The following is a 26,120-nucleotide window of genomic DNA, read 5'->3' as shown; positions in this document are numbered from 1 at the left end:
CTGGAGTGAACTTGGGGCTTAACTTCATTAAGAGATCTTGTGGGATAGTTAAATGAGGATGGACAGCATAACAAGACCTACCTGACAGTCAATGATATGTTAGAGCTTAATGAAAATGTACCTCTTCCCCTTTTCTACTTATTTTACAGTGAAGATCCTACTTTAGACAAAATAGAAGACTGTGAAATCTGTCTCTACGAGACAGCTTAAAAGGCCAAGATTAGCCAGTCTTTGTCCACAGACAATGTTTTATGACCTGTCACTAATTATAACAGACCTCTTAAAAAACAAAAAAATCTACCCAGACACTACAGCACCTTCAAAGCTCGCAGGTATAGAACTATTGTTATCCTACAACACTGTGTTGTCACACCTGTTTTATTCTACCTTCATCAAAACTAATCAGCTACACCAGAGACTATTTGGTCCAATGAGTGTACACACAGATCTCAGATTTCTTTCTACACATTCGGATTATAAAAATATTTTCTTTGGATACAAGTGAAATAAAGCTTATGTTTAATCTGTTGATCCTAATGGTACATTTAGTGCTATATAAAAATACATGAGAAAATATTGCCTTCATGTCATTGAAGACTTCAGTGTAAGCAGCTGCTTATGTTACTTATAGTGTTCATGTTTATTGCAAAACTTCAACTATTTACACAGAACTAGCTAAAAATGGTAAAGACTGCTTCCATTCCTTGCTCAAGAGAAACATGGACGGAATAAAGCTCATGAGGCATGTGAGCTGAATCTGTGTTGGAAATTCAGCTTACTGTGTAAACATAATAGTTCCTACCCAATCTCACTGTATTCAGGAAATGCTATCCCGTGGAGTTAAAACAGGCCATTGATTGCTCTATAACTTTAGACACTTCATTTCAGTTTCACCATCAGCCCCCAAAGCTCAGTTTTTATATCTAACCTATGCTAACAGCATCAGGTTTGTGGCTATGGAAGTAGTCTGGTAAATTACAGTTTCAAGATTCCTAGAAATCTAGCATTTATGCCTAAAATCCCCAGGAAAAGGCATAGATGTCTTAAATGATGTGACCTACCACTCCAAATTAACATTTACATATAAGAAAGCACACTTGGCACTTGTCTCTGTTTCTGAGGCTCACAGAGAAAGCTGACAGGGTAAGTTTACTTCCAGAAAATTCAAATTACAGGTAAGTTAAAAAGCATGATATATTTCCCCTCCATATCTTTGAAGACATGTAAAAAAAGATAGTTTGAAGATAAAGCAATTAATTAAACATCAAGTGAAAGACAACATTACAAAAATGAGGGGTTTATTGTTGCAAGAATTCCAAGGAGCTGTCCAAAAGGCTTTGGCACTAATTGAAAATAGACTACAGAATCAATTGCTTCTGCAGTCAATGATGAGGAACATTTTAATTTAATTATAAGACAACATATACATTCTTCAAAATACTTTGACACTTGAGAAACTGGCCAGCACCTGGACCTATCTTTATCAAAAAGGAACAGACAAGTGGAGGCTGAGCAAGTTCTCCTCATATTACTGTGACAAAGAATGATTTATTTCAAGCCCACTCCATGGAAAATAGCCATACCTCAAAAGTTTTAAGAAGCTAAGTACTTTCCATGTTAAAATACACTTCAGAAATGGTATAGTAATCTAGAATAAGATTGATAATCTTACCTTTTTTCCATACTGCATTCTCAGGCATATTTACAGAATAGCAAAACATTGGATTAGATCACCAGCAATATGTAAGTACTCTTTCATTTCATTCTTCATTAAGGTTATAAAAAATCAAGCTGCACAAATGATTTGTGAATATATATATTGCCAAGGAAGCAATTCTTATCTCTTTGTATTATCTATTTCCCTGACGTGTCTTGAAGACCTGGAAGTTTTCATGATGACTGTGAAACTAAATCTGCTAAGAGAACAGCTAGTCAAACTTGAATCAAAGCCGCACTCTCCAGGAAGAATTTGGTGTTGATCCTGCAAGTGTGTAAAATTCCCAATTTATAAATCAACAATGTTTACGTAAACTACAGTGCTTATTAAAGGTAGACTCAGGCCTTAGTTTTCTACCTTTAAGTTAGTGTTTGTTCAGTAGCCAAGAAAGCTGAACTACCTGCCTTGATTGCATAAGAACCCCAGTGTCAGTACTTTGCCACTGCTTTCTTAGTTTTCTGATAGTGCTATCTTTACCCAGTTCTGTGCCTAGGGAAAAATTTAAATGGTGCCATTCATCAGTAAATGGAGCAATACATCCCAAAATCTTATCTCTACTTGCACACCTGACATATAGCAAAGTTCCTTTACCATAGTTTAAAGGCCAGTGTGTAGATAACCTTAGGCAAAGAACTGCAAGTTAATCACACAGTTGGGCAACTGACATCATCCATAAATTCTTCGGATATAATGGCACCAGCATGCTAATTTATGTGAAGTGATGTCCATTTGCTTATCATGGACTGGAAACTGTTTCACATAAAACAAAATTCTAATGCATCATATGGAATTATAGCCTATGCTAATTGCTTTTGGCATATTTCCCCTTGTAACCATTTAGCCAGCTCTGGGAGATGGTAAATAAAGCTTTAAGAATGTTTCAAATGAAAGCATTTTCCCTTAAAATTAAATAGACTAACTACACTGAGATGTAATTAAATTTACTTTCGCATGAAAGTAAATTTATATATTTATAAATGAAACCATCCAACTAATCCATATTGAGATAGAAAACAGTATATATTGGTACTTAAATAAAAATGGATGCTACAGATGAAGATTTATTACTAAAATTTAAATAAAAAATACAGTAAAATAAGTATTTGAGAACAAGTTTCTTATTTGTTTCATTAAGAACTTCCTATATCTTTTAGGCAAAAGAGAACTCAGGACTAATGAACCCACTACACTGAAGCTAAACAGTACAAATGTTTAGAAAAATCTGAGTATGTCCTTATGTAGACAGAGTTTAGGGTTCAAATTTGTTCTTTTCCATCTCTGAAGGTATTTTTCCAAGCACTTCTCAGTGTAACTCCCAGGGACTCTACTGGGGACACCAGCAGCCATCAGACCTAGTGGTTCTGTAGCAGTGGGAAGTAACAGGAATGCTGGAGGAATTTAGCCAGTCTGGGAGGTAAAGCCCAGCATTATCTTCAGTTTGTACAAAGGCAGTGCCTTAAGTCTGTTACGTCTATGACTGCCATAACCAGTCTGTTAAGTGAGTGGAAACTCACACATAATATGACTATTATTATTTAATTATATTTTAGGTCAATTTCTGTTAAATCAATTTCTGTTAAACTTAATTACATTCCTCTATGGCTTTAAACTGGGGCAGCTTCTATTAAGTTTACTTTCTCCTGGGGTTTTCACACTAAAGACAAATGATAAAGGTCTGGCTACTAAATGAGGGCAGCTATTAAATAAGGACGGTTTGTATTAAAGCTGAATGGTAAAGATGTGGCTACTGGTTGAAAAAAACACTTAGTAAAACAAGTGTCCTTTAAAAAAAAATAGGGTAAAGAAGGAATGAGAAGGAAACAAACTTTGGTCAATCACTCTTTTAAGATATTCTAATAAGAAACTTAACAGAATGTGAAAAGTTTCATGAGAACTTCCTCTGAAGTTTCTCTTAGAAATGAGTGAGCAATGATTTGATGTAGGCTCCTCCTTAATGAAAAAGGAGAAAATTAGGCACAAATCCTGGCTCTGGTGTTCAAAAGATAGAAGGATTTGTAATGTGATTTTAGATAGGTGTTGACAAATAAAAATTCTGCCAGTGTTACTCTAGAATAGAAAAGACAAAGAACTGTACAGTGTAGTTCAATTCAGAATTACATCATAATTCTAGGAAGAACAAATTGTAAACAAATTTTTGAAATTAAAAATAACTTTTGCTTATTGAGGCAGGGACCGGTTTCAGGTATTCACATGTGTTATTTCATGTTCCATGTTGTGTTGCTTTATGGTGTTCTAGAGATGTGAAACACTCAAAGGCAGTCTAATCTGAGTGCACAGTGTATCAGTCTCTCTGTCCATCAACAAGTAAATTTCCATAATGTTGATGTTTTAATAAAACCCTGCCATTTCATAAATGCATTCATACTATTTCTGACAATACCTTGCGTTTTTTTACAGTGCACAGTGGCAATAATTTTTATAAGCAAAAATGTTTATGAACAGTGAGGTTATACTTGTCCAGAGCCAATGTGATGGCTAATGAAAATATGAGTAGAATCTTTCCTCCACCTGGCTCAATATTCCACATAAGAAACACAGTGGGCCACCGTGGGGCCAAAGTAGTTGGCAGCAGCTTAGCCCAGTGACAGGAAAAATCTGTTTGGCTGAGGGCCTACACCTAATCCTCACTAAACATCTGTTAGATTTCATAAGAAGAATGTTGAAGGTGATATACATATTAGTTTTCAAATGTACCCCAGGAAAAGGATTACTGCAGTGATTCTTGGTTGCACTTGGGAACGCATGCATTTTAGAAACTGAAACAATAAAATCTGTTTGTACAAATTAGCTCAAAAATTAGTTTTTAACTTTTTTTAACTGAAAAGATGGATTTTTTTTTTTTTTTTACCTTAAAGACATGCATTTCTGTGAACTCTGGAATGCAGAACTCAAATCAGCAAAATATCAATATATCAGTTGTCAGGTAAGAGCTCACACAGACCAACTTTGACACATTTTGGTGTACCTGAAGCCATACTGCTCATCTTACCTGTTAAAGAGCATTGAAGTGTTTGGTGGTTAAAATATTTATGCCATGCATAGATTTTATGGTTTTTAACAACCTAAATTAAATACTAGGGAATTTTATCAACATGTCAAGTACTGAAAACCAAATATTTTTGTAGTCTTCTGGAGTTAGTTATACCCAGTAGAGATCTATTGTGGGTGTGGTGGAAATAAAATACAAAGCTCCAGCCAATCCATGTTCACAGTGCAGCAGGAATACCACTTGCTATCTTGTTTTGTCAGTATACATCAAAGGACAATCTAAGCAACAAATTATGAGTCATGGTCTAGGTTTAGGCAGGGAATGGAGAAGAATGATAGAATGATTATGAACAGAGAAGCAGGTTATGTTTTTGCAGTTCATCCAGTGATATGGATTTTAAACCATAGAGAAGTTATGGCTTCACTTATTTTCCAAGATTTGGTCTAGTCTTCCTAGTCTTCTACCTTTTCAAGAAGAGAGAATATTTCAAGAATTTCAGATCAAGATGATATCATTGAAGCTATAACATAATATTCAAGTTTGGTTTTGCTGAGTTGTGACCTAACTTTCTGCACAGAATACACTTAAATGAATAATCATGAGAGATCAGAGGTAGCTGACTATCAGTATGGTTCATTATAGGTAACAATGTAATGCACAATAAATAATGTTATGACAAAGAGGATGTAGCACCAGCTGTACTGTGGAAGAATAATATCATTATAACCAGCATGCAAAGAAGTTTGATAATCCTGGGTTTTTTCATATATAACTTGCATAGGCTGCTTTACGTAACAGTCTCTGCCATGTGATTTGGACAAGATTTCTAGAAATACTGGTTTACTAGACTCCCTTATATTTCTGTGCTTGAGAAAGCAAAGATTTGTCTCAGATGTTCTGAATGGCATGGATTTTGTCCAACAGCTTTCATTTACACTGAGAGAGTAATGATCATGGTCACCCAGCATTTTGTCTGCTTGTTTCCACTGTTATCTGAGTAATGGTCATGGCTCAGGACATCAAATCCACTAGAGGAAATTATTACCTCTATTTTAGAGAGGTTTCAGCTTAAGTACAGGAAAGACAATGGATGGATAAGAGAAATAAAGTAAGAACATAGAGAAACAACAGTTCTAGATAGAAATCTGAGGGGCTATTGGTTATCTTCTGTAACTATGAAAAGAATCTGTTTCACTGTATCCACACTAGTATCTTTCCCAATTAATATTCATAGTATGGCTTATGCATGAAACTTAAATCCAAATCTGCCCTTGCATTCATTGTCAATAATCCATACTCAAAACAAATTCTAAAAAGAAAATTTTGGTTGTCTTGTGTATACTGGGAAAAAACATCTAGTTCAACAAACCCTGTTTAGGGCACAGTAACCTATGAGTTCTGAGCATAGGTGAAGAGGCAAATCCATTTTTATTAAACCAGTACAAACCCAGAGCATACCTAATTAATTCAAAGAAATTATTCTGAATTCATAACAGTGTAAATGAGAACAGAATGTGGTACAACATGAATAGGCATAGGATAAAGAGAATGATGTCTGAGATATATATATATTTGATAATGGAGGGGAACCTACACTCAAAGAAATAATTTAATTAGTGCCACTAACTTTCTACAAATAAAAGAAGAGCAAATGAATGCGTTACCACGTGGAGCTTTTATCCTTACCTGACAAGCTCGTTATTCAAAGAAACAGCTTTCAGGTATTTCTTCAGTGCATAAAAATTATGGATATACTTCCGAACGCAATAGCCTCGCCACGTTTTCTGGATCTGCAGGAAATAAAGATTTGCTTAGTATATTTCAAACCAAAAGTTTGCATGCATATCAAATATATGTACTATATCCCAAGTACCTCTTTCCTTAAAAGTGATACCAAGTAGAAGCACCGGTAAGTTTTGATGAAGAAAATTAGTGTAGGCTGTAACGTAATGTATCACTGAGTCACCACCTCACCTACATCTCCTGCTGCACTTTCACCTTTGTGCTCTACAAAGGGGAAAACTGAATAAAAGCCTTCCCAGGAACTCAATGAATCAGACCTTCTGGAAAGTTCATTTATAAATTGCGGTCCTTTCATCTCCAATGTAAATGATTCATGTCTATTTGTTCCACATTCTTCTCAAGAAATATTATTCTCTTGCATAATGTAGAAAGTCTAACCTAGAGAAAGCCTAACCTGGAGAAGAAGAGCTCTTTATCTGTAGCTAGTTACAAAGTTGTATTACAAAAAGAAATTAGATAGCATCCTCCATCAAAAAGGGTTAATATTTTGGTGCATTTTGAAAATCATCAGTTGGGGGGGAAAAAAAAAGGAGAAAGAAAAAAATAAAAGACAAGGAAAAATACTTAGTCTAGTCTAAGTCTAATACATAGTCTACCCAACTTTCCCCAAGAACTGATTTCAACAAATGTGTTTAACCCTTCTCTGATACTTGAAAATTCTAATCATGATGTTTCTGAAATCATTACCTGTTTACAAGCTATCTGCTTTTGGGCATGGAAAAGTAAGCATTAAGAATGGGCAATTATGCATTGGAATGGGCTGCTCAGGGAGGTGGTGGAATCACCATCCCTGGAAGAGTTTGAGAAACAAATGAACATGGCACTTAGTGCCCTGGTCTAGTTGATGAAGTGGTGATCAGTCAAAGATTGGTGAGTTATATTTATCCCTGTGCCATGACATGTGGAGGTGAAAGATGTAACTTGCTCTATTCAGTCATGCTGAGGGCTGTTCTTGCTCCTGATTTGCCTTCCATAAGAGGTCAGTGTATTCTGGATCTCTACATCTGGAAAACAGAGTAACCATCTATTCCTCTCTTTTCAGTGTCTAGTTCCTCCATCTAAAAATTCTTCCATCCTTGAACGTATTATTAATTTTCCTGCAAAATATTCTTTCCTTCCTTCATTGCATTTTGCCTCCTTTTTTCCTCAACATTTTCCTACTTTAATCTCCCAATTTCTATCTTCTAGTCTGCAGTAGCTTATTTGCTCCAACATCCATTTCTTTGACCTTTATAGCTTTGAAATCTTAAAAGATATAGCAGCCGAAATGCAGAATCTACATTTGAAAAGCAAGAAGTTAGAGGTTTTACTACCCAGAAGCTACTCCCCTTATCTAAATGCATAGAAGAGTAAAATTTGGCAATGTACTAAGAGCCCTCCTTTACCTGTGGGCCGCTAGCTACGAGACTTTTCAAGAACTTAAACACTTCAGTGTACCTATAAGGAACATTTGTTTTTCTTTACATCAACCTTTCTCTTCCTTCCAGAGCCAAGGGACGATTTTTTAAGTGGAGTGAAATCCATGCGTTTGTGCTATTGGGCTTTTTTTCTTAGCCTACCTCTTTCTAAATAAGCACCTTTTTAACAAAACGAGGGAGCTGGGGTGGGGAAAGAATGTCATGGGGTTTGTGTTTGATTCAGGAAGAAGGCAAATTTTAAAAAAACTGGCAATTGCCCACATTATCAGTAACCACTGCATTCAGCAATTTCAGAATCTTTATCATCAAGTCTTGGTGGTGCTCTTCAGTAACAGGCAAAATTCTCTCTAATCCTACCAGTTCCAGTTCAGTCAAATTCTGTACCACTGTGAAAACTGACAAAAGTTTTCGCAATTTTTCCACTTCCAGACTTTACTGGAGCCATCTAAAAGGAGACCAACTAAACAGGGCTGAATGTTTCACACTTTGGCACCATTTTGAATTCACAAACCCCCAAACATTACTCTTCAAAGTAAAAATCAACATTTGGCCTCAAGTGATGGCACCTTGGGGTACAGTTATGATTGTCTTTTTATGTGAAATTTAACAAGAGAATAAGAATCACAGAAAAGCTTTCAGTAATTCTTTGACGTATGTGTTAGTTATTAAGAATTAGAGGATATTAACTTCCAGTGCTAATATATTCTATTTGCCCTTTGTGCTTCAGCATGGATTTTCCTCCCTTCCCAAATAAGACTTGAAATGAATTTCAAAAGTTGTATTTTTTAATGTACTCTATGTAGATTTAATTTACTCTACTCTCTAATGTTGTTATTTGTTTGCAAATTTTTTGGTTTTTTGGTGTTATGTTGTTGGTGGTGGGTTTTGGTGGTGGTGGTGGTTTTTTGTTTTATTCTGTTTTGGGGGTTCTTTTTGTTTGGTTTTGGGGGTTTTTGTTTGTTTTCATTTGGGTTTTTTTGTTTTTATTTGTTTTTTTTTTAATGAAACGGGTTTGGACCTCTAGATACTGCTATAATATGAACAAATAAGAGTTCTGGGAACAAGAAGGGTTCTAGACACTGCACTAGGTGATAGTTAACGTCATACTCTTCGCAACACTACTTTCTCATATACAAGCTTATTGGGTTAAAACAGAACAGAGAAAGAGCAGAGAATGAGTATGCCTTCAGAGATCTGGGATTAAACAAAATCCTTTGCATGTGAATAAGGATCTTAGCCTTGTTTTTCTGTTTGGCTTCAAAATTTTTCAACAAGAGCAACTTGGCTCCTATGTAGCCATGTGCTCATTAATGCAGGATTATGGTCCCTTTGAAACTCTTCCTGACAGTCTTCACCTCACAGTTACAAATGCGGAACTGGATATTTCTGGGTTAAAGGATCAAAACTCAAACTGAAAGACAAAGGGCTCAAATAGTATAAAGCTGTAATTACCTCCAATGGGCTCAGCGTACCAATTAAATGCTGCACTCTACCTTTATTTACACCACTTTCTGTTCAGAATGAACTCACTGATTTCAACTGAATGAAACATAAGTAAGAAAAACTGCATTGTGTCTCAAATTATTTTATGCCCAATTTCTGTTTCCCTAATACTGTATATCAGAGATCCCAAAACTGAAGATTAATCTTTTTAGGAAAGAGCATTTTATAAAAAGCTTCTGATGATGCTGATATTTTCAATGTGAAAGTTCTAAATGCTTGCTTCTATAAAGTATAATGTTATGACTGCATTTCTTTTTAATTCCAAGGTGAATGTTTAAAAAATTCTTGAAAAAGAAGACACAAGTGTGTGTATGCCCTTCAAAGTAATTAGCAAGTTTCAACAGTGATTGGTACAAAACAATTATTGTCATTGATCAGCACTGAACAGATAATTTTAAACAAAGTCATTGTGTGCTCAGCAGATTACAGCTTGTTAACGGGCAAGTTCTAAATGACCTCTTAAGCTAGTCAAATCAATGATGCATATTCCTCATTAAGTAACATCAAAATGTAAGTGGTCTTATAAATAATGTTTATTTTAAGCACTAAAACAAATGGCAAAACCTTGATATATCAAAAGCCATCTGCTCGTGGAAATTTTTTTTTGCCATAGGATTACTTTTGTTGCTGAAAATTTACAGCAACCTTAAATATTTTAAGAGAGAGAATCATATTTTGCCTCGAAACTGAAACTGATTTAAATGAGATCTCTGATTCGTTTTTAAAAGGTAAAACTGATAGCTCTGATTGCAATCAAGTGCAATCCAGAAGGACAAGATATGTAGACTGGCTTCAAAACTACGAGCATGTGCATGCCCTCAGTGATACTTCAAATGCCATAATTGAAACTGCCTTTCTAGAGAGTGACTATGAACTGAAATAGATAGTTAATAATACCATGAGACAAAATGAAGTGGTTAAATAGAAAAACATAGACAGTTATTGTTATATTTTTAGAACACTGGGTTATATTAATCATGAATCAAGCCCATGATGTGTGAATATAAGGAACTGTTGGCTTAGGAAGCATAAAGTTTGAGCACACATCATCTATGCAGAAACTCAACATGCCTGATTTGCTATTGGACCTTGGTTAGTTCTTCAAGAAACACATGACAGAAAAAAAACCAAAATTCAGTGTTTCAGATTGGTAGCATTTCAAGTCTGCTCTGCAGATATGGCTGCAGAGAATCGGAGTCTGACATTTGCAACTAAATAAAGATCTGTTCTATTGTTTTCTACAGATTTAAATTTCCATTAAAGAAAAGGACATGACTGAAAAAATGGTACTTTGAAGATTTATATCACCTAATGATTCAACATTATATTTCCATTACAAATGAATGGGAACACATTCAATTTCTTTTAAAAATGAAAGACCAAATGCAAAACTCCATTTGACTAGAATACATAATTACCTCTGAAATTTGGTCTTCAAATGCCTTCTGGAAGTACAGAGGCAACTTTTAAGAGCTGGCTTACATCTTATGTTTTCTCACTGATCTCAGCTGCATGAGTAAACAGCATTTATCCACTGCAGAATACTTTCAAACAAAGTAAGGAATGAACTATAACAACAACAAAAAGGTACATTTGTGAGGTATTAAACTTTTGTCAAACACCTTCAGCTCTTTAACATGCACCAAACGTAAGGCTACTTTGTGCCTTTGAGGGAACCAGAACTAAGCAAAACATCTGATGAGTACAGATCTTTTGACCGAGTTATTCTGGACTCAGAGAGGCCACAAAATTAAAACCCATTCTGAGAATCTTCTTACACTACACGAGTTTCTCTGGGTTAATCCCTGTGTTAATCTCCATTGTCATCATATTCCTACATTTGGTAGAATTCAAAAGGTAAGGTGCCTGGCCTAAAAAGATACAGACCGTGAAGTACAGCAGTTTTATAACACAAAATGAAAGAAATAAGTAACATAGAAAGATGTATGTTTTGCAGTTTCACCCACAACAAACTTAATTTTCTGTAGATTCATTGAAGTTCAAGGTCAGTTTATACTCTTCTTCATCTAGTAAAATTCACTCATAATATCATCAATGAGATCAGTTCAGCTCCACCTCTATGTTTAAGCAATGAAATTGTCTTGTGTTCCCTAACTCTTGAGATCCAATACATCAAATGTCATCTACTAACAAGAGAAAAAGCACAGCCACATCAACAAGTTTAAAAGCCCTGCAGTTTGTCAGAATTTTAAATATATGTCTACATTTGCAGAAGAAATGTTCTTACATTTGTAAGAACATCGGCAGATAGGATGTTTGGGTGTTTTATTGGTATCATACATGATAAGGTCCAATGGATATTTAAATGCGGCAAGACATATTCCAGTACCTCAAATTCAGCTACAGTTTTAAAATACAACCCTGACTACTCAGTGTAACTTTAATTTTTAACTATGTAGCATTTCCTGCTATTGTCATCAGCATATCAATCAAATGTATATTATTCTGCTTTGCTCATTTTATTAAAAGCAAATTCGGAGCACAATTGACTTTTCATTTGTTTAACAAGTGAAGAAATATTTACCCTGACAGCCATTTCATTGTAGAATTTCAGCTTCTTAATAAAATATGCTCTCTGTGAATCAAGAAAAAAAAAAGATGGCATATATTTCAGTTACACAAAGACAGTCCTGCTATTTTTACATATAAAAGATAAGAATCTTTATACATAATACATAATAAGAGTTCTAGGCTTAGAGAGAATAAAATCAAACTTTGTACTGAAGAGATAGGCTTCCTAATACATAATGCAGGCTTAACCAGAAAAATCTATGGTAGTCAAACTAGGAGCTAATGGAGATATATGATCATAAAATGCTCTCCGCTGAGTTTGATAATCAATGGTGCTCTACTGAGAGTAGAATAACAAAGCAGAAATATTCACAAGTGCTGGTGACATGTAGTATTGTATGATTTATTCACTGGGGTTCTTTTAGCCAAAACTCACAGAAACATAAAAGGAATTCATATTTCAAGATGTCTGGTTTAATGAAAAATTCAGAGAAATGCTGTCTTCAGTCGAAATCGTTCAAGGATACGGATGCAGTGATGGAGCAAAATTGTGCCTTCCAACCATCTGTACTAAATGTTATGTACTTAGCTGCCTCCCAAGTAATCGTTGGGAATTTTGTTTCATTTAATATTCATTTTAACATCATAAAATCATAAATACAATGATACCATGTTACAGTGAATCCCCTGATAAAGAAAACATTTCCTGAAGTCCTGGTTTTCTTCCAATAAAGTAGAATTCCTCTCAGAGTGAACGAATCCCCCTATTATACTAAGCAATCACTTGGCAGCATAGGTTATTTTAATGGATACATCACTTTAAACTAAGCTTTCACATCTGTTCCGCCCTCTAATTACAAATGCAAAATGAACATAATTCACAATTGTATCATAAAAAGTAAAATATAAGTACTTTGAATGCAAGAGTATGTCCTTTATTTAGCACAACATGCAGCGTTTATGTGTTTCTCATGTTTTAGACACAAATCAAAGGCAAAAGTGCTTTCCCCTGATATAGTGATTTTCTCCCCCATGGCAAACAGGAATTCACTATAAAAGGGTTTCACTGTAATTAGTGTTATTTGAATTGCCTAGTCTGATCCAAAGCAAATTGTCTGTGGAGAGCAGCAGGACTGGATTATTTATCAACAGTCTGGGCAATTAAGAAACAGTTGGCTGCAATATGTTATTTACAAATGAACACAATGATGCTACTTCATTTTAAATTCTCTTTCTTCATTACATTAAGCAAGGCATAATTCCTGCAGTTTAATTAAGGTGCATTTTAAATGCTCACTTTAATATCATACCAATCTACTAATAATGGAAACAGTACAAAAGATATTTCTTATGTGAAAGAAAATTGCAGAATTGTTAAAGTTCAAAGAAGTTTCATTCGTATGTGTGGATGTATATGCATACACACAGATATATAGATATATATATTCAAGGAAAACATGGGATAAGAAAATCTACCCCAAATGTACAAATTAGAATAAATAATGGACTGTCTCTCTCCCCTTTATTGTCCATAAATACTTACTAACTGATGCTAACTGTAGATAGCTAATAATAGATTGAAATAATGGTTGCCTGACTTAAGCATATCCCTAAACTGCTCAATTAAATTGATAAAATTTTGGGTTTCAGCTCATCTTTTCTTTCCTTGGAAGGGAACATAAGAGTTACCACACCACCAAGTAGCTAAAATACATTTTAATGGAAGCTTAAAGTGTTCCTAAGCTTAAAAATATTAAACAGATTTCTGTCCATCAATGATTAAACTAAACAATTTTACACCTTTTTGCTTATGAAGACTATGAGCACTTAGGTCTAAACACATCCCATTTCATTGAAGAACATAAAGTGCAGACCTAACATCATTAATGCTCTTTATATCATCCATACTGAGAGACAATGTGGGACCACTTTGACTCTGAGCTTGGCCAAGTATTGAAGAACTCTGTCTACTATTTATAGAGACAGTCAATGGCAACTAAGGCCTGATCTTGCACACCCCACTAAGGTGTGAGGGTAAGGCCTGAGGTGTGTCAGGCCTTACCCTACCACCACTTAAGAGGGTCACTCAAAACAAGAAGGAAGTTACACATTCCTGCTTTTACTCAAATCTTGCTTTAAACCACAAGTCTCCCAGATACAGAATTTCTCATGCAACTGTCTTACAAATTTATTTTTGCACCAAAAGCCAAAGGCTGTGTCAACATCTAGGTTCTTTTGCAAATGTATTTGCCCTCTGTTTTCTGATACTGATTAGACAGTTCTGCTGTTACAAATGATGGAGAAGGTGTTCATTGCTATTCACAAAAGCAAAGTCATAGCTTAGTGCTTCAACCCAAGTCAACACTTACGTGCTCTCCTAATAAACAAAAGATTCTTTCCTGAACTGGGCCTTGCTTGTCCAGAAGACTCTTTTCTTATGCTTAAGTGGAATTTCATGCAGTTCAGCCCATTGGATTGCCCCTCATTTTTCACTAGGTGCTAATTCAAAGGTGACACTGCCAGGTTAACTCTCTGGAAAGAATCACTTTCCCATCTCATCCATATGCCACCTCTACTTTTGAGCCAAGATGTCCTTGTCATGAAGTCTGATGTTAATATACAGGCCTTCCTACCAGCTTACCTTAAATGTAGGTTTTCAAAATATATTTGAAGCCTTATATATATAAAGCCTTATATATATATATATGTATTATTTAGAAACACGCTTGGGGATCATCTAAAAATGTGCTCTAATCAGTGTCTTCATTTGCTTTAAAGAGCTAATACAAAATGACAAATTCAAAGAGAACCAGGAATCTGACTGAGTTTGAGAGTGAGATCAAGTTTGAGAGAAGGAAGCAACACAGTCTAAATCACGAATGGGGTCATGGTGTATTTTGGGGCACATTTGCCTAATTCCAGTTGGACTGGAACTATTTAAAACTGGTTGTTGACTTGAAGCTAGATCACTTAGGGTAGTGTCAAACTATATAAAAGAAAATATTCACTTTTCTCAACTGTATCTCCTTCCAAAGTAAATTGAAAAATGGCCATCATCCATACCAGCTTCATGTAATAGTGAAATGTTACAATTCCCCTTGCTTTAGCAAATGATTCCTTGGCTTTGAGAAAATAGTAATAAAAAAACAATGATGCATATTTTGTTTCATGTTCTGCTGTTTGCCTGGTTCTAAAATTTGTCCCTTCCTGCAGGTCATGCAAACTTTCAGAAACCAACACAATCAATGTAACCAAGTTATTAAGAAAACTGTAGCAGATCAGTTCTTAATTTTAGCTTGAGATTAATTAGGAAAGAAAGCTTTATACCAAACCACCTATATTTAGAATAGAAAGGCACATAACTTTAATCACATAAATGTCAACAATTGTTGTTAGGGTTTTCAGGGTTTTTTTACCAAATATATATCTTAACAATCAAAGAAAGAGGCACTAGAGGAGAAGCAAATGAAATACTAGTGGTGATGCACATATGGACAGCCAATCTGATGAGCCTCAGCCTTTGTTATTTTCCGCATCAGTACCATTCACATTTCACAATTTTGAATATAATCATTAAAATGATTTATTATCAAGCAATCATGGGCATTTTGTGCATATGCTTTGCCTTGTTTGCTGGCAGCAAATACCAATCCAATCATTATCAGCAGACAAATTTTAAAGTGACCAGTGTATTTAAGGAACTATGATGCTAAGTGTGTCATTGCATTTCATAGTCAGGAGTCATTACAACAGTTATTAGCAAGAGTCCATTGCAAACGTTGCCTGATCCTTTAACTTGAAAGTGATGTTAAGCTGCTGAGATTTTGCTTTTTACATATTCCAAGTTCAGCCATTAATTGAGTAAAGATAGTAAAACAACAACTCTAAGGTATTAACCCACACTTAATATATTTAAGTTCACCCCAAACACACAGAGTGCCACAGTCCAAAGGGAGTAGAATGTGCCTTTTTATCTGATACTTGAGTGGCACCCAGGTTGGCTTCCAATCAAGATGTCCTGTTTAGTCCTCCCCAATCAAAGAAATGGCAAGAACAAAATGTAGTGTTTGAAGGAAAAAGATAATTCCCTGTGCTGATTGCTGTAACATTTGTAAGCTTTCTAATGAGATTCTCTTCCTCTAGAGCCCTGGCTAGCACTGGATAAGTACTGCAATCCAGAAATTGGATGAATTCATGATCTGATTTGGAATGTATGTATTAAGTTGCAGAATTTTTTGTCCTACATTGTTCCACAGACTTCAGATTTGTCAAGCTTTTCAGTTAAATCTTTTTGAAGAACTAAATATGCACAATGTTTTACTGATTAGAGACTTTTTTACTTTATATTTCAGCATTATATTCAAGAACAGAAAGCTGAGGGGAGTTTATGATATTAGCTCTCTCAGGTTTGTGATTACAGGAAATCTGTTTGATCACACTGATTTCTTCCTCCCCTTGTCCCAGTGACTGCACAGATCCTTTCTTTTTATTAACAGATTTTAAGATAGATTGTCATGTCCCTCTTCTACAGAAGCTTTCCCACATTGAACAAATGTTGCTTAAACTCAGGAACAATATTCAGCTGAAGTCCTACTTTTTTCAAAGCAGGACCCAATGCAACAACACAGCTCTCTGCCCTGTATTCAAGAATTACTGTTAGAAGATGAGTGAAAACCACAGATTGAAAGGATGGCTCATCATTTATTAGTTAAGACAGTTATTAAGTTGGAAAAAGATAAAATCTTTACATAGATTACTGATAGACTTGGGGAAAAAACAACTGATCTTCCAGGTACACGAGTCCTGCTACTTGAAAATATAGTTTAGTAGGGGGATATGAACTTTGGTCTGTAATATATGCTTTATTATAGCTCTTTTTTTACATCTTGAATTGTGTGTTTTGACTTAAAAACCACAATTTAACAAAATTAATCAAGAATAAATGACTAACAAGTTTAACACTATTGTAAAACAGTAGCATAAATTGATAAATTAGTGAAGTAAACCATATATTTTTATGTTGCATTATTTTCTTCTTAGTCCCCTAAACCTGTTTACAGAGGTTTTAGATTGTGTGCTATCACACACTTTTGCTCTCTTCGGGTCCATGACAAGGAATCAGATTGACTGTGATCTACTGTGTGCCTTAAGGCAATACTTCAAATATTTCAAGGTTCATTAAGAACGAAATTTAAACCACTAAAACATAAAATAGCCACGTGTAGACACATTGGCTTATTTTATTTTCAAAATTAAAAGTTCTGCAGGAAAAAAAAAACGCATCTTGTAAAGGTCCAATCCAGCAATTAGCATTGTGTGGGCAGACTTCTGCATGAGCAGATCCCATTGCTGGTTTGGGGACCAATACTCCAGAGCTGCAAACACTTAAACACTGACTTAACTTCACTGTTATGAGTAGGCTTGCTGAAATTAATGGTGCTTTTCATTACCGTAAAGTTAAAAGTGTGTCTGTGTGTATAAAGGATCGAGTTTCAGTTTTTTAATTTCATGGTGAGTGAATGAATTATTCATATGTATTCTACATATAATAAACAAACAAAATTTTAAAAAGTACTTTTCTACCTCCACAATTTCTCTGAAGTGTTTTCTTCTTAGATAACCTCTCCACCACTTCTGTATCATAATCGTCATTTTGGTCAGATGTCTAAAATGAGACATATTAACAAAATAATTAGTACAAAATAATTACGCTTCAGACCTATTAACTTTTCTTTTCATAATAATACAAATAACATAGTGTATTATGCATACAAATGACCATGCAAGCATACTTTATACATATACATATATATATGCATATACATATATATACACATATACATACATACATACATACATACATACATACATATACATATATATATATATTTATACACACACACACATATATACATACACACACACACACAGACCATTATATACATATATTTATTCATACACACATACTTTTGTTTTTGGAAAACATGGGTTACTGCAAACTTACCTGTATACTATTAGAAAAGTTTAATGAAAAAAGCCTTACAAATTTATTTTGCTTAATAAATTGTTTTATTTTCATGGTTTTAACCTACAAATCTGATTAGTTCAGATTTTTTTCTGTCACGTGCAACATTTTCACTGCTGTACCATTTTTAACTATTTGACAAAATCTACTGATACTTGAATTTTTAGATACTTTAGACTACTTTTAGATGCCTTTTTGCTTTTATAAAATTACACTTAATTTAATTGTGAATATTTACTTTGTCCTTAATTAATTAATTAGTTAATAGACATATATGTTGCTACCAAAAATTTCATAATTGATGTCACATAAATTTTTGCAGACTATGACAGAATCATTACTTTGGGACTGCGTAGAAAAAGCTGTACAGGGGGTAATTTGTACCACCTAAATATGGACATCAAACTTATAAGCCTTGCACTGCACTCAATGAAGGCAGTCTTTGGGTAACTCAGAACATTGAGAATTGGCTACATTGAGCCTGTGCTCCCAAGTAAGACAGAGACAATCGCAGAATTATATGTTCAATCAAGGTTTGAAGGAAGAAACCTTCAAGATGATCTAGTCCAACTGTACACTCAGTAGTACCACAATCACCCCTAAATCATATTCCCAAGTGCCACATCCAGACATATCTTGAGATCCAGGAGATGGTGACTCTGCCATTGTCCCAGGCAACTCATTCCAATGCCTAATCCCTCTTTTATCAAAATTTCTTTTTTCTAATATCTCATCTGAACCTCCTGTGGTGCAGCTTAAGTACCTTTCTTCTAAGTGCACATAATGACTGCAGCCTATCTTCCTACGAGGGAAATATTGGCCATTAAGTAATAAATGTTATTTAAGGTAATAATTCTTTAGGTTTCATACAGTAGGTCTGGATGATATACAATTACTTGCAACAGGCAAGAGGTCAAACCAGAAGATGTAACAATCCTTCTTCCTCAACTGCCCTGTTTTATGAACATACAGAAGTTTGAGCAGGTGAGTTTGGCCAGTTGGGTTTATGACATAAAAAATGGAAGCGGGCTTTCTGGGAGAATGGACCAACCAGTTTCCAGGAAACTTGTAACAATGTTTTAAATCAAAGAATCAGTGAGGTTGGAAACTACCTCCAAGATCAAGTCCAGTGTTGATAGAGCATTTCCCAGAACAAAGCTGGTGAAGGGCCTTGAGGGGAAGCCACACAAGGCGTGGCTGAGGTCCCTTGGTCTGCTCAGCCTGAATGAGACTGAGGAGAGACTTCAGTGTAGTCTATGCCTTCCTCACAAGGGGAAGCAGAGAGGCAGGCACTGATCTCTTCCCTCTGGTGACCAGTGGCAGGACCCGAGGGAGTGGCCTGAAGCTGTGTTGGGAAGATTCATGTTGGATATCAGAGAAGGTTTTTCACTCAGAGGGTGGCTGGGCACTGGAACAGGCTTCCCAGAGAAGTGGTCACAGCCCAATCCTGGCAGAGTTCAAGAAGCATTTGGACACTGCTCTCATGCACATGGTGTGACTCTTGGGATTGTCCTGTGCAGGGCCAGGAGATGGACTTGGAAGATCCTTGTGGGCCCTTACAGTTCAGGCTATTCTACGATTCTATATGAAAAGTCTCTGAAACAACATATCCAAGAGACATCTAGTTGTTTCTTTTTCTTCTAGTCATAACAAGATTTCTTAAACAATACTGTGTATCTGTTCTGGAGGTAATTTCCATGCTTTCTAGCATCATGCCTTTTTAATTGTATACAGTTCTTAGAGTCAAAATTATTATTATTATATTATAAAAATTATTATTTCTTACAATGCCACAGCATATATCTATGTTGAAAAACTGAATAACAGTTATTGCCTGTTTTCTCCCCCAAATGCTCCAATTTTATTAAAATCAAGTAATACTATGAGAAATTTTGAGGAAAAATTCAATGCTGAAACATGGATTAAGATAGTCTTAATACACTACCTCAGATAGGCTCTGACTCTGCATGCTCGAAACCAGCGCTGGATCTTGACAGCAGCTTTGTACTTTGTTATTTTGTCTTCCTCTATAGCTCTGAAAATATAAAAGTAGCAGTACTTCTCAGCATGGTAATGTGGAACCAAAGCAAAAATATTATTCTAAATATGTTTTATTGTTGCAGCTTGGGATCCTTTTCACCTAGTTTTTCACTTTTAATTCTACATAATTCAGTGGTAGCGCAGAAAAATATAATTTACATTAGTTGCATAGTATGAGGGTAACAAAGAATAGAGGATTCAGCTCATAGAGGATGTAAGTTTTGGGAGTGGGTATTTCTTAATTCCCATACAATACTTAGATACAAGTCAGCATGTTACATGGACTTCTTCCATTGTAGGTAAAATATGTGGATAATGCTTTAATGATAATTAGGCCTGAGTTACAATAAAAATCACATAACTGTATAAAACTGTTAATCTACAGTGTTTGTGACAAAGCCAAAAGTCATGCGAGGAAAACCATGAATCTAAAAGAGATTAAAGAAATATATTATTAGTCTGGAGAAGACTTTTCAGAGAGTTCAGGAAGAAATCATTACCATAATGAGTTTCAATGCTGAGGGGTAGAACTCAGCTATGAGATCACCTCTAGCTTTTATTCTTCTGCTGTTTGTTTCAAAACATCAGTAACTGTCAAGTCTTTGAACTTAAAATTAAATTTTTATTTCCATAGATTTTTATTCTTTCCCATTTTATTAGGAACATACTCACCAAATTCTTTATTTTGTTACATCTGACAAAAAATAACAATTAGGTTACTATTAGTTTTCTTAATTAGCTCTCCTAACAAAGTTTCATGTCAACATTAATTGCCTCAGTAAATACCAACAAGATTATTGTTTATCTGATAAATTAGGATTATCCTCATTATATTTCTGAAAATGAAATGAATTGCAGATTTACTACCAGAGATCAAGAAACATTAGCTCCACTCATATCATCTGGTGCAGCATGTGCTCTCAAATCACATTAAATGGGCACAAATTTTCACTGTCTCATGTGCATCAGACATTCTCAGTGCCTGAAAGCTCTGGGAAACAGGCTTTTTTAACCTAAAACCACAAAGTGAATAGTTTTCAAAACTGCCTGGAGAGTTTTCTTGTTCCTTTCCTGTGCAGTTTCCTAGTCTTCACAGGAAGCAGACATCTCCAGAATACTTTTACTTAGAGGAAAATGATTTTGATCAAAAGGATATGAGTGATTTGGCCCTGGACAGGCAGCCACAATTACAGCCTGGAAATGAAGGAGATGTGGGACTGGCCATGTCAGAGGTGCCAGCTCCAAACCCAGTCCTACCCACTTAGCAATTACAAGTCTTCTGGAAGGACAGAAGCCTTCTCCTCTCTTATTCCCTGACAGGTTTTTTTTATAGTTGGCATTCAGTCTTGCCTGGCCTGGATGGGGTAGAAAACCTGGTGGAGTTTATTGAAGCAAACTAACAACAGGTTTGCTTTTCTGACAGGACAGTTTTCACAACAACTTCCAGCTGCCCTTGCCAGCAGAAGTGTTTTGAGGCATAAGTTTCTCAAGCAGGTATCTGCACTTTGGATCAGATTGCACAGCTGTCATACTGCTTGAATTAAGCTCTTGAAAGTCACAGATATTTCTCAAAGGCTGTACTGAAAGTTAAAAACACCTACTTAAGCACCTGATATAAGAGATACTACAGTGAATTAAAGTAGGTTCTTTAACGAGTTGAGTGATAAAATTGTGTAACACTTAGGAGAATGAATGAATGGATCTTGTATATTCTAATCCTCATGGTGAGGGTATTTCTCAAAATGCAAGCCTTATGATATTTTTGCATTGTGGCACCATTGGGCAAGTTCTTCCCTAGAAAGGTGCTTTCCCTAAAAAGCCAGTTTAGAACAATCCATACCTCTCCAGTAAACAGAGTTCTGCATAAAGCACAACAGGTATGTTATTAAGATCAGAAAAACATTATTAAGACTTGTTGCTGTGCTGAACTCTTTGAATCCTCTCATTTGCATTCTCAGCTGCAAATCTGAATTTTCTGAAACTGACAGATCATAGCCCATTCTTAAAAGGGAAACAATTCATTTTGGGAGAGCTCTGCCAAAAAACAAATCCCCAAACATCAAGCATGCTGCCCTCCAATGGATTTCCAAGTCTGGCTCACACTGCTCTTTCTAACCTGAAATATGTGAAATACAAGCACAGCCTCCTGTAGCTGATGTTTGTTTAGTGAACTGCTGTGTGCACAGCCACAAGAGTATGAGCAAAAGTTCAGGCAAAGAACAGAAAAACACAACACTTTACATGCAGGCAGGACTTGATCTCTGTAACTTTTAGTGATGTTCAGGAGCTTTGTTATTTATGCTAATGATGTTGTAATTAGATTCAAAAATAAATTATTCATTAATTAGTGAAGAAAAAATCACAACTATGCTAAATATGTTTGGTGGTTTTTTATGCTTGAGCTTTTGCATTACGCATACAGCCAATAGTGCAGCTGAATAAAAGGATTTATAAGAAAAATCTCAGCAGTAGTTAAGTAAGTCTTACAACTTTTAATTTCCTAAAATCTGGCCTGGAAAAAGTTGGCCACCACCATTCTGGGAGTCAGAAAACTGGGCACAAACCATCCCAATTGGTGATGACAAGGGTAATAGATCTGATCTCTTATCTTTCAATTAACTTCTAAAAACTTAAATAAAATTTTAAAAAAATAGAAAGAAGCCGTGTCCTTGCCAGAGGACAAACATCCGGGCGCAGCCACAGATGCGAGCCCCGAGGGCAGGGGCTCAGGGCTGGCGCCCCGCGCCCTGAGGGCTGCCGAGGGCAGAGCGGCGCCTCTGGGGCGGGGCAGGGCCGGGAGGCTCCAGAGGCGGGACCGGGGAAAGGAGGCCGCTCCCCAGGCGGGAGAGGGCGGAGCTTGCCAGGCTCAACCGCGTTCCAGGAGTTTCCAGAGGCTCCTTCCCCCTCAAAATTAGCCGGGGGGGGGTGTGCGAAGAGCGGGACACTCCGTATTATCAGTGCCTGAACGGGCCCCTTAAAGACGCTGCGCTGCAGCCACCAGATCTCCTCAGATCGCTGTGGAAATATTGGGGAACAAGGCGGTGGGTTGGTGCTCTCGGGACGGATTTTAAAGCGAAACAGTTTCCGAGAATCGTATAATCACAGAGTGTGTCAGCTTGGAAGGAACCACAGTGGGTCATCTGGTTCGGCCTCCCTGCTCAGGCAGGGTCATCCCAGAGCACAGGGCACAGCATCGTGTCCGGATGGGTCTTGAATATTTCCAGCGAGGGAGACTCCACACACTCTCTGGACAATCTGTTCAGTGTTCGGTCACTGCACAGTAAAGTTCTTACTCATATGATTGAACTTGCAGTGCATCCAGTTTCTATCCATTGCCATTTTGTCTTATTGCCTAGCATCACCGAGAAGAGTCTGGTCCATCCTCTCACACCCTCCCTTCAGACTCTCAGACACGGAGGAGGTTCTCTTTCACCCGTCTCTTTTCGAGGCTGAACAGGCCCAGCTCCCTCAGCCTTTCCTCGTACGAGGGATGCTCCAGTTCCTTAATCACCTTCATAGCCTTCCACTGGACCTTCTCCAGGAGCTCCCTTGTACTGAGGAGCCCAGACAGGACGCTTTTCAGGGACGCTGCCTCCATCTCATTGCCGGCGGAGAGCGGGGCCCGTCCGCCCCAGCCCAGCATAAGGCGGTGTATCCCGCCCCACCACCGGCACGGCCCAAGTACCTGTTCGAAAGGAAATACTCCTCCTGGAGCACCTCCAGCCTCTCCAGAAGCCGAGCCAGGGCGGCCATGCCTCCTCCCTCCTCCCGCCCTCAGGACGCTGCCGCCATGGCAACGGGACCGTTCCACTGCGCTCGTGCGCGGGGGTGTCGCTGCTCCCGGCGGCCCCGCAGCCCGGCACGGGCAGCGCTCCGGGGGCAGCGGGAGCTCCGCGCAGCTCTACCGAACCCGAGGCGGGGGTGCCGGAGGGGACGCGGCGTTTCTAGACAGCGGCGGGGCAAAGGAAGTGAAGAGGAGAGGTGGTCGCGTCCGGCTTCCTCCGGTGCCGCGGCTGCTTCCGGGCTCTCATCATGGGGGACTGAGGAGCAGCGCCGGCCGCCCCGCGCCCTCCCCGCCCGGCCCGAGCCCTCCCGCCTCGGTGCCCGCCGCCTCCCCTCGCCCAGTCTCTGCGAAGCGGCGCCAGCCTCCTCGGGGAGCGGCCGGGGGAGGCGCCGGGTTCATGTTCCGGGTCGCTGAACCTACCCCGACCCGAGCTCAGGCGGCGAGGAAGAGCTGGTAAGCCCGGAGGACACTCGGGTGCCCCGGCCCTGCCCGGGGCCGCGGGCTCCGGGAGGGGTCCGGACCCCGCCCCGCGCCACGGGCGGGCCGTGCGAGCGGGCCCCGCTGCGGCCCGGCCTCCCGCTGCGGCCCCTTTGGCTGGGGGAAGGCGATGGAGCCGCCCCAGGCCCCCGGGGACGAGCGGCTGCAGGTCCGAGAAGCGCCTCTGTCGTGTCTCGGCGGCTGGACGCGCTTGTGAGCGAGCAGTGGGCTGGAGGAAGAAACTTCCACGCCTTGTTGAACAAAAGGACAGCGGGAGCAAGATAAATCAAAACTGTTGTCCCAGGCTTAGTTAGGTTTTGCTGTGTTTGTGTTTTTCCAGTAGTGGTAGACTCTCCAAGCCCTAAAGCCCTTGCAGCGTGTGCTGCTGAGCAGTGCGGTGCGTGTTTCCTGCTGTAAAGCTTTTCTGCTGCAAACCAAGGATCAACAAGTGCTGCTGTAGCCATCGAGCAGGGAAAGCATGGGTAGTTCTCCTGCAAAAAAAAGTTCACAGATTTACTGTTTTATGTCATTCCTTGTGCTAGCATAGTGACCTCAAAGGCCATATTATTTTTACTGTAGCACTGTAAGGAAGGGAGGCTGAGGAACAGAACAGGACAGTTCTATTAGTAGGCCATGGAGATATAAAGACTGGTGGTGGAGAGAGTTGATGGAAGCAAGATGTTCCAAGCCACCAGCTGGGAAGCCTTTCATTTTCTTCCTGAAATGTTTGTTATCTTGTGATGTGTTTGATATCAACTGGTGTGTGTGGCTCCTTACATTTCACATATTAATGGAAGCAGGGAGGATTGTGATGGGTTTTGTTTTTGGTTTTTTTGTCAGAGGTTGATAAACATCCTATAGAGGGTATGTTTCATATACAGATACCTGTATATGGTAGATTTCCCAGCTGAAATAGATTTCCTTTCATCTTTTTCTTTGTTTCTTTTCTGAGAATAGGGAGGGAGAGAAATGGAAAGGTTTAGTGCTTCATTTTTCCTCCACTTTTGCTGATACCACCAGTTTTTTTCACCGGTGGATATTTTTTCTCTACGTTTTTCTAAATGAGAAAACTTTCAAAGAAAGAGAGATTTTATTTGCTGATGATAATTATTTGCTAGAACAAGTTTTCTGGTGTTGCTAGGCATCCAGATTTGCCTTGTGTAAATATAGCTTCCTTCTGTAATTCAGAATGTTTCAGAGAATAAGGTATACTCCAGTGGCACAAGTATTTTTATTTGAATATTAATGCTGCATACAGTAGAAACATTGCCCAAGACATTCCAAACATGTATCTGTGTTCTGTCCAAGTCTTCACTATTTATTTGACCTGTCATTTGTCTTTAACTTCTACTGTTTTGTGTCTACATAAAGTAATTTAGTTCTAGAGGCTTTTAGAGTAGCCTTCAGCAGCATGAGGTGTAGGATTATTTTCCTGTAATTGTCATCAGAAAATAATGATTTTGCTTATGCTAGTACACTGCTCAGAGGAACTCAGTACAGAGGAAAGTATTGAAATGTTGTTCATTAAAAATCTGACTGCTCCTCAGAGCTGCTGTCTTATTCTTCTACACAGGTTATTTCAGAAGCTGTCTGTTAAAGGAGGCCTGTTTGAGTGGGATGCAGGAAAATGCTCTTTTAATGTCTAATACTTGATGTAGAAAATTAAGAACTTATGCTTTCTAAAAAGATTAAGATCCTAAAGAGGTGAGTAGGTTTAGAACAGCTACAGAGTAAACTTTTTCACTTTGGGTGGTAAAGCTTCTCCAAAGCAGAATGTGTTTCATTTAAATTGTGAATCCATGTGACAATTC

At 37.7% G+C, this 26,120-nt stretch overlaps 2 protein-coding genes across 3 annotated transcripts in view; one reads left to right on the top strand and one right to left on the bottom strand.

Annotated features, from left to right (window-relative positions):
* SPATA17 (spermatogenesis associated 17) overlaps positions 1 to 23,944 on the bottom strand; it is an 88,533-nt gene extending 64,589 nt beyond the window's left edge. Inside the window, exons 1-5 of one of the 2 annotated variants that reach the window (XM_063391058.1) lie at positions 23,734 to 23,807; positions 19,954 to 20,043; positions 17,567 to 17,648; positions 11,997 to 12,047; positions 6,414 to 6,517 (exon numbers count right to left, since the gene is read on the bottom strand). In XM_063391058.1, the coding sequence (XP_063247128.1) occupies positions 6,414 to 6,517; positions 11,997 to 12,047; positions 17,567 to 17,648; positions 19,954 to 20,043; positions 23,734 to 23,801 (395 nt within the window). In that variant the 5' untranslated portion in view covers positions 23,802 to 23,807. Of the gene's footprint in view, positions 1 to 6,413; positions 6,518 to 11,996; positions 12,048 to 17,566; positions 17,649 to 19,953; positions 20,044 to 23,733 lie in introns of both variants that reach the window. The other variant, XM_063391056.1, reaches the window with a different exon arrangement.
* Positions 23,945 to 24,067: 123 nt separating this feature from the next.
* GPATCH2 (G-patch domain containing 2) overlaps positions 24,068 to 26,120 on the top strand; it is a 116,145-nt gene continuing 114,092 nt past the window's right edge. Inside the window, exon 1 of the mRNA XM_063391055.1 lies at positions 24,068 to 24,285. Within this exon, the coding sequence (XP_063247125.1) occupies positions 24,230 to 24,285 (56 nt within the window). The 5' untranslated portion in view covers positions 24,068 to 24,229. The remainder of the gene's footprint in view (positions 24,286 to 26,120) is intronic.

Source organism: Prinia subflava, chromosome 2 (genome assembly GCF_021018805.1).
Source record: "Prinia subflava isolate CZ2003 ecotype Zambia chromosome 2, Cam_Psub_1.2, whole genome shotgun sequence".
Taxonomy (NCBI): domain Eukaryota; kingdom Metazoa; phylum Chordata; class Aves; order Passeriformes; family Cisticolidae; genus Prinia; species Prinia subflava.
Note: the sequence above shows the minus strand (reverse complement) of the source record. Positions and strands in the feature narration are given on the sequence as shown.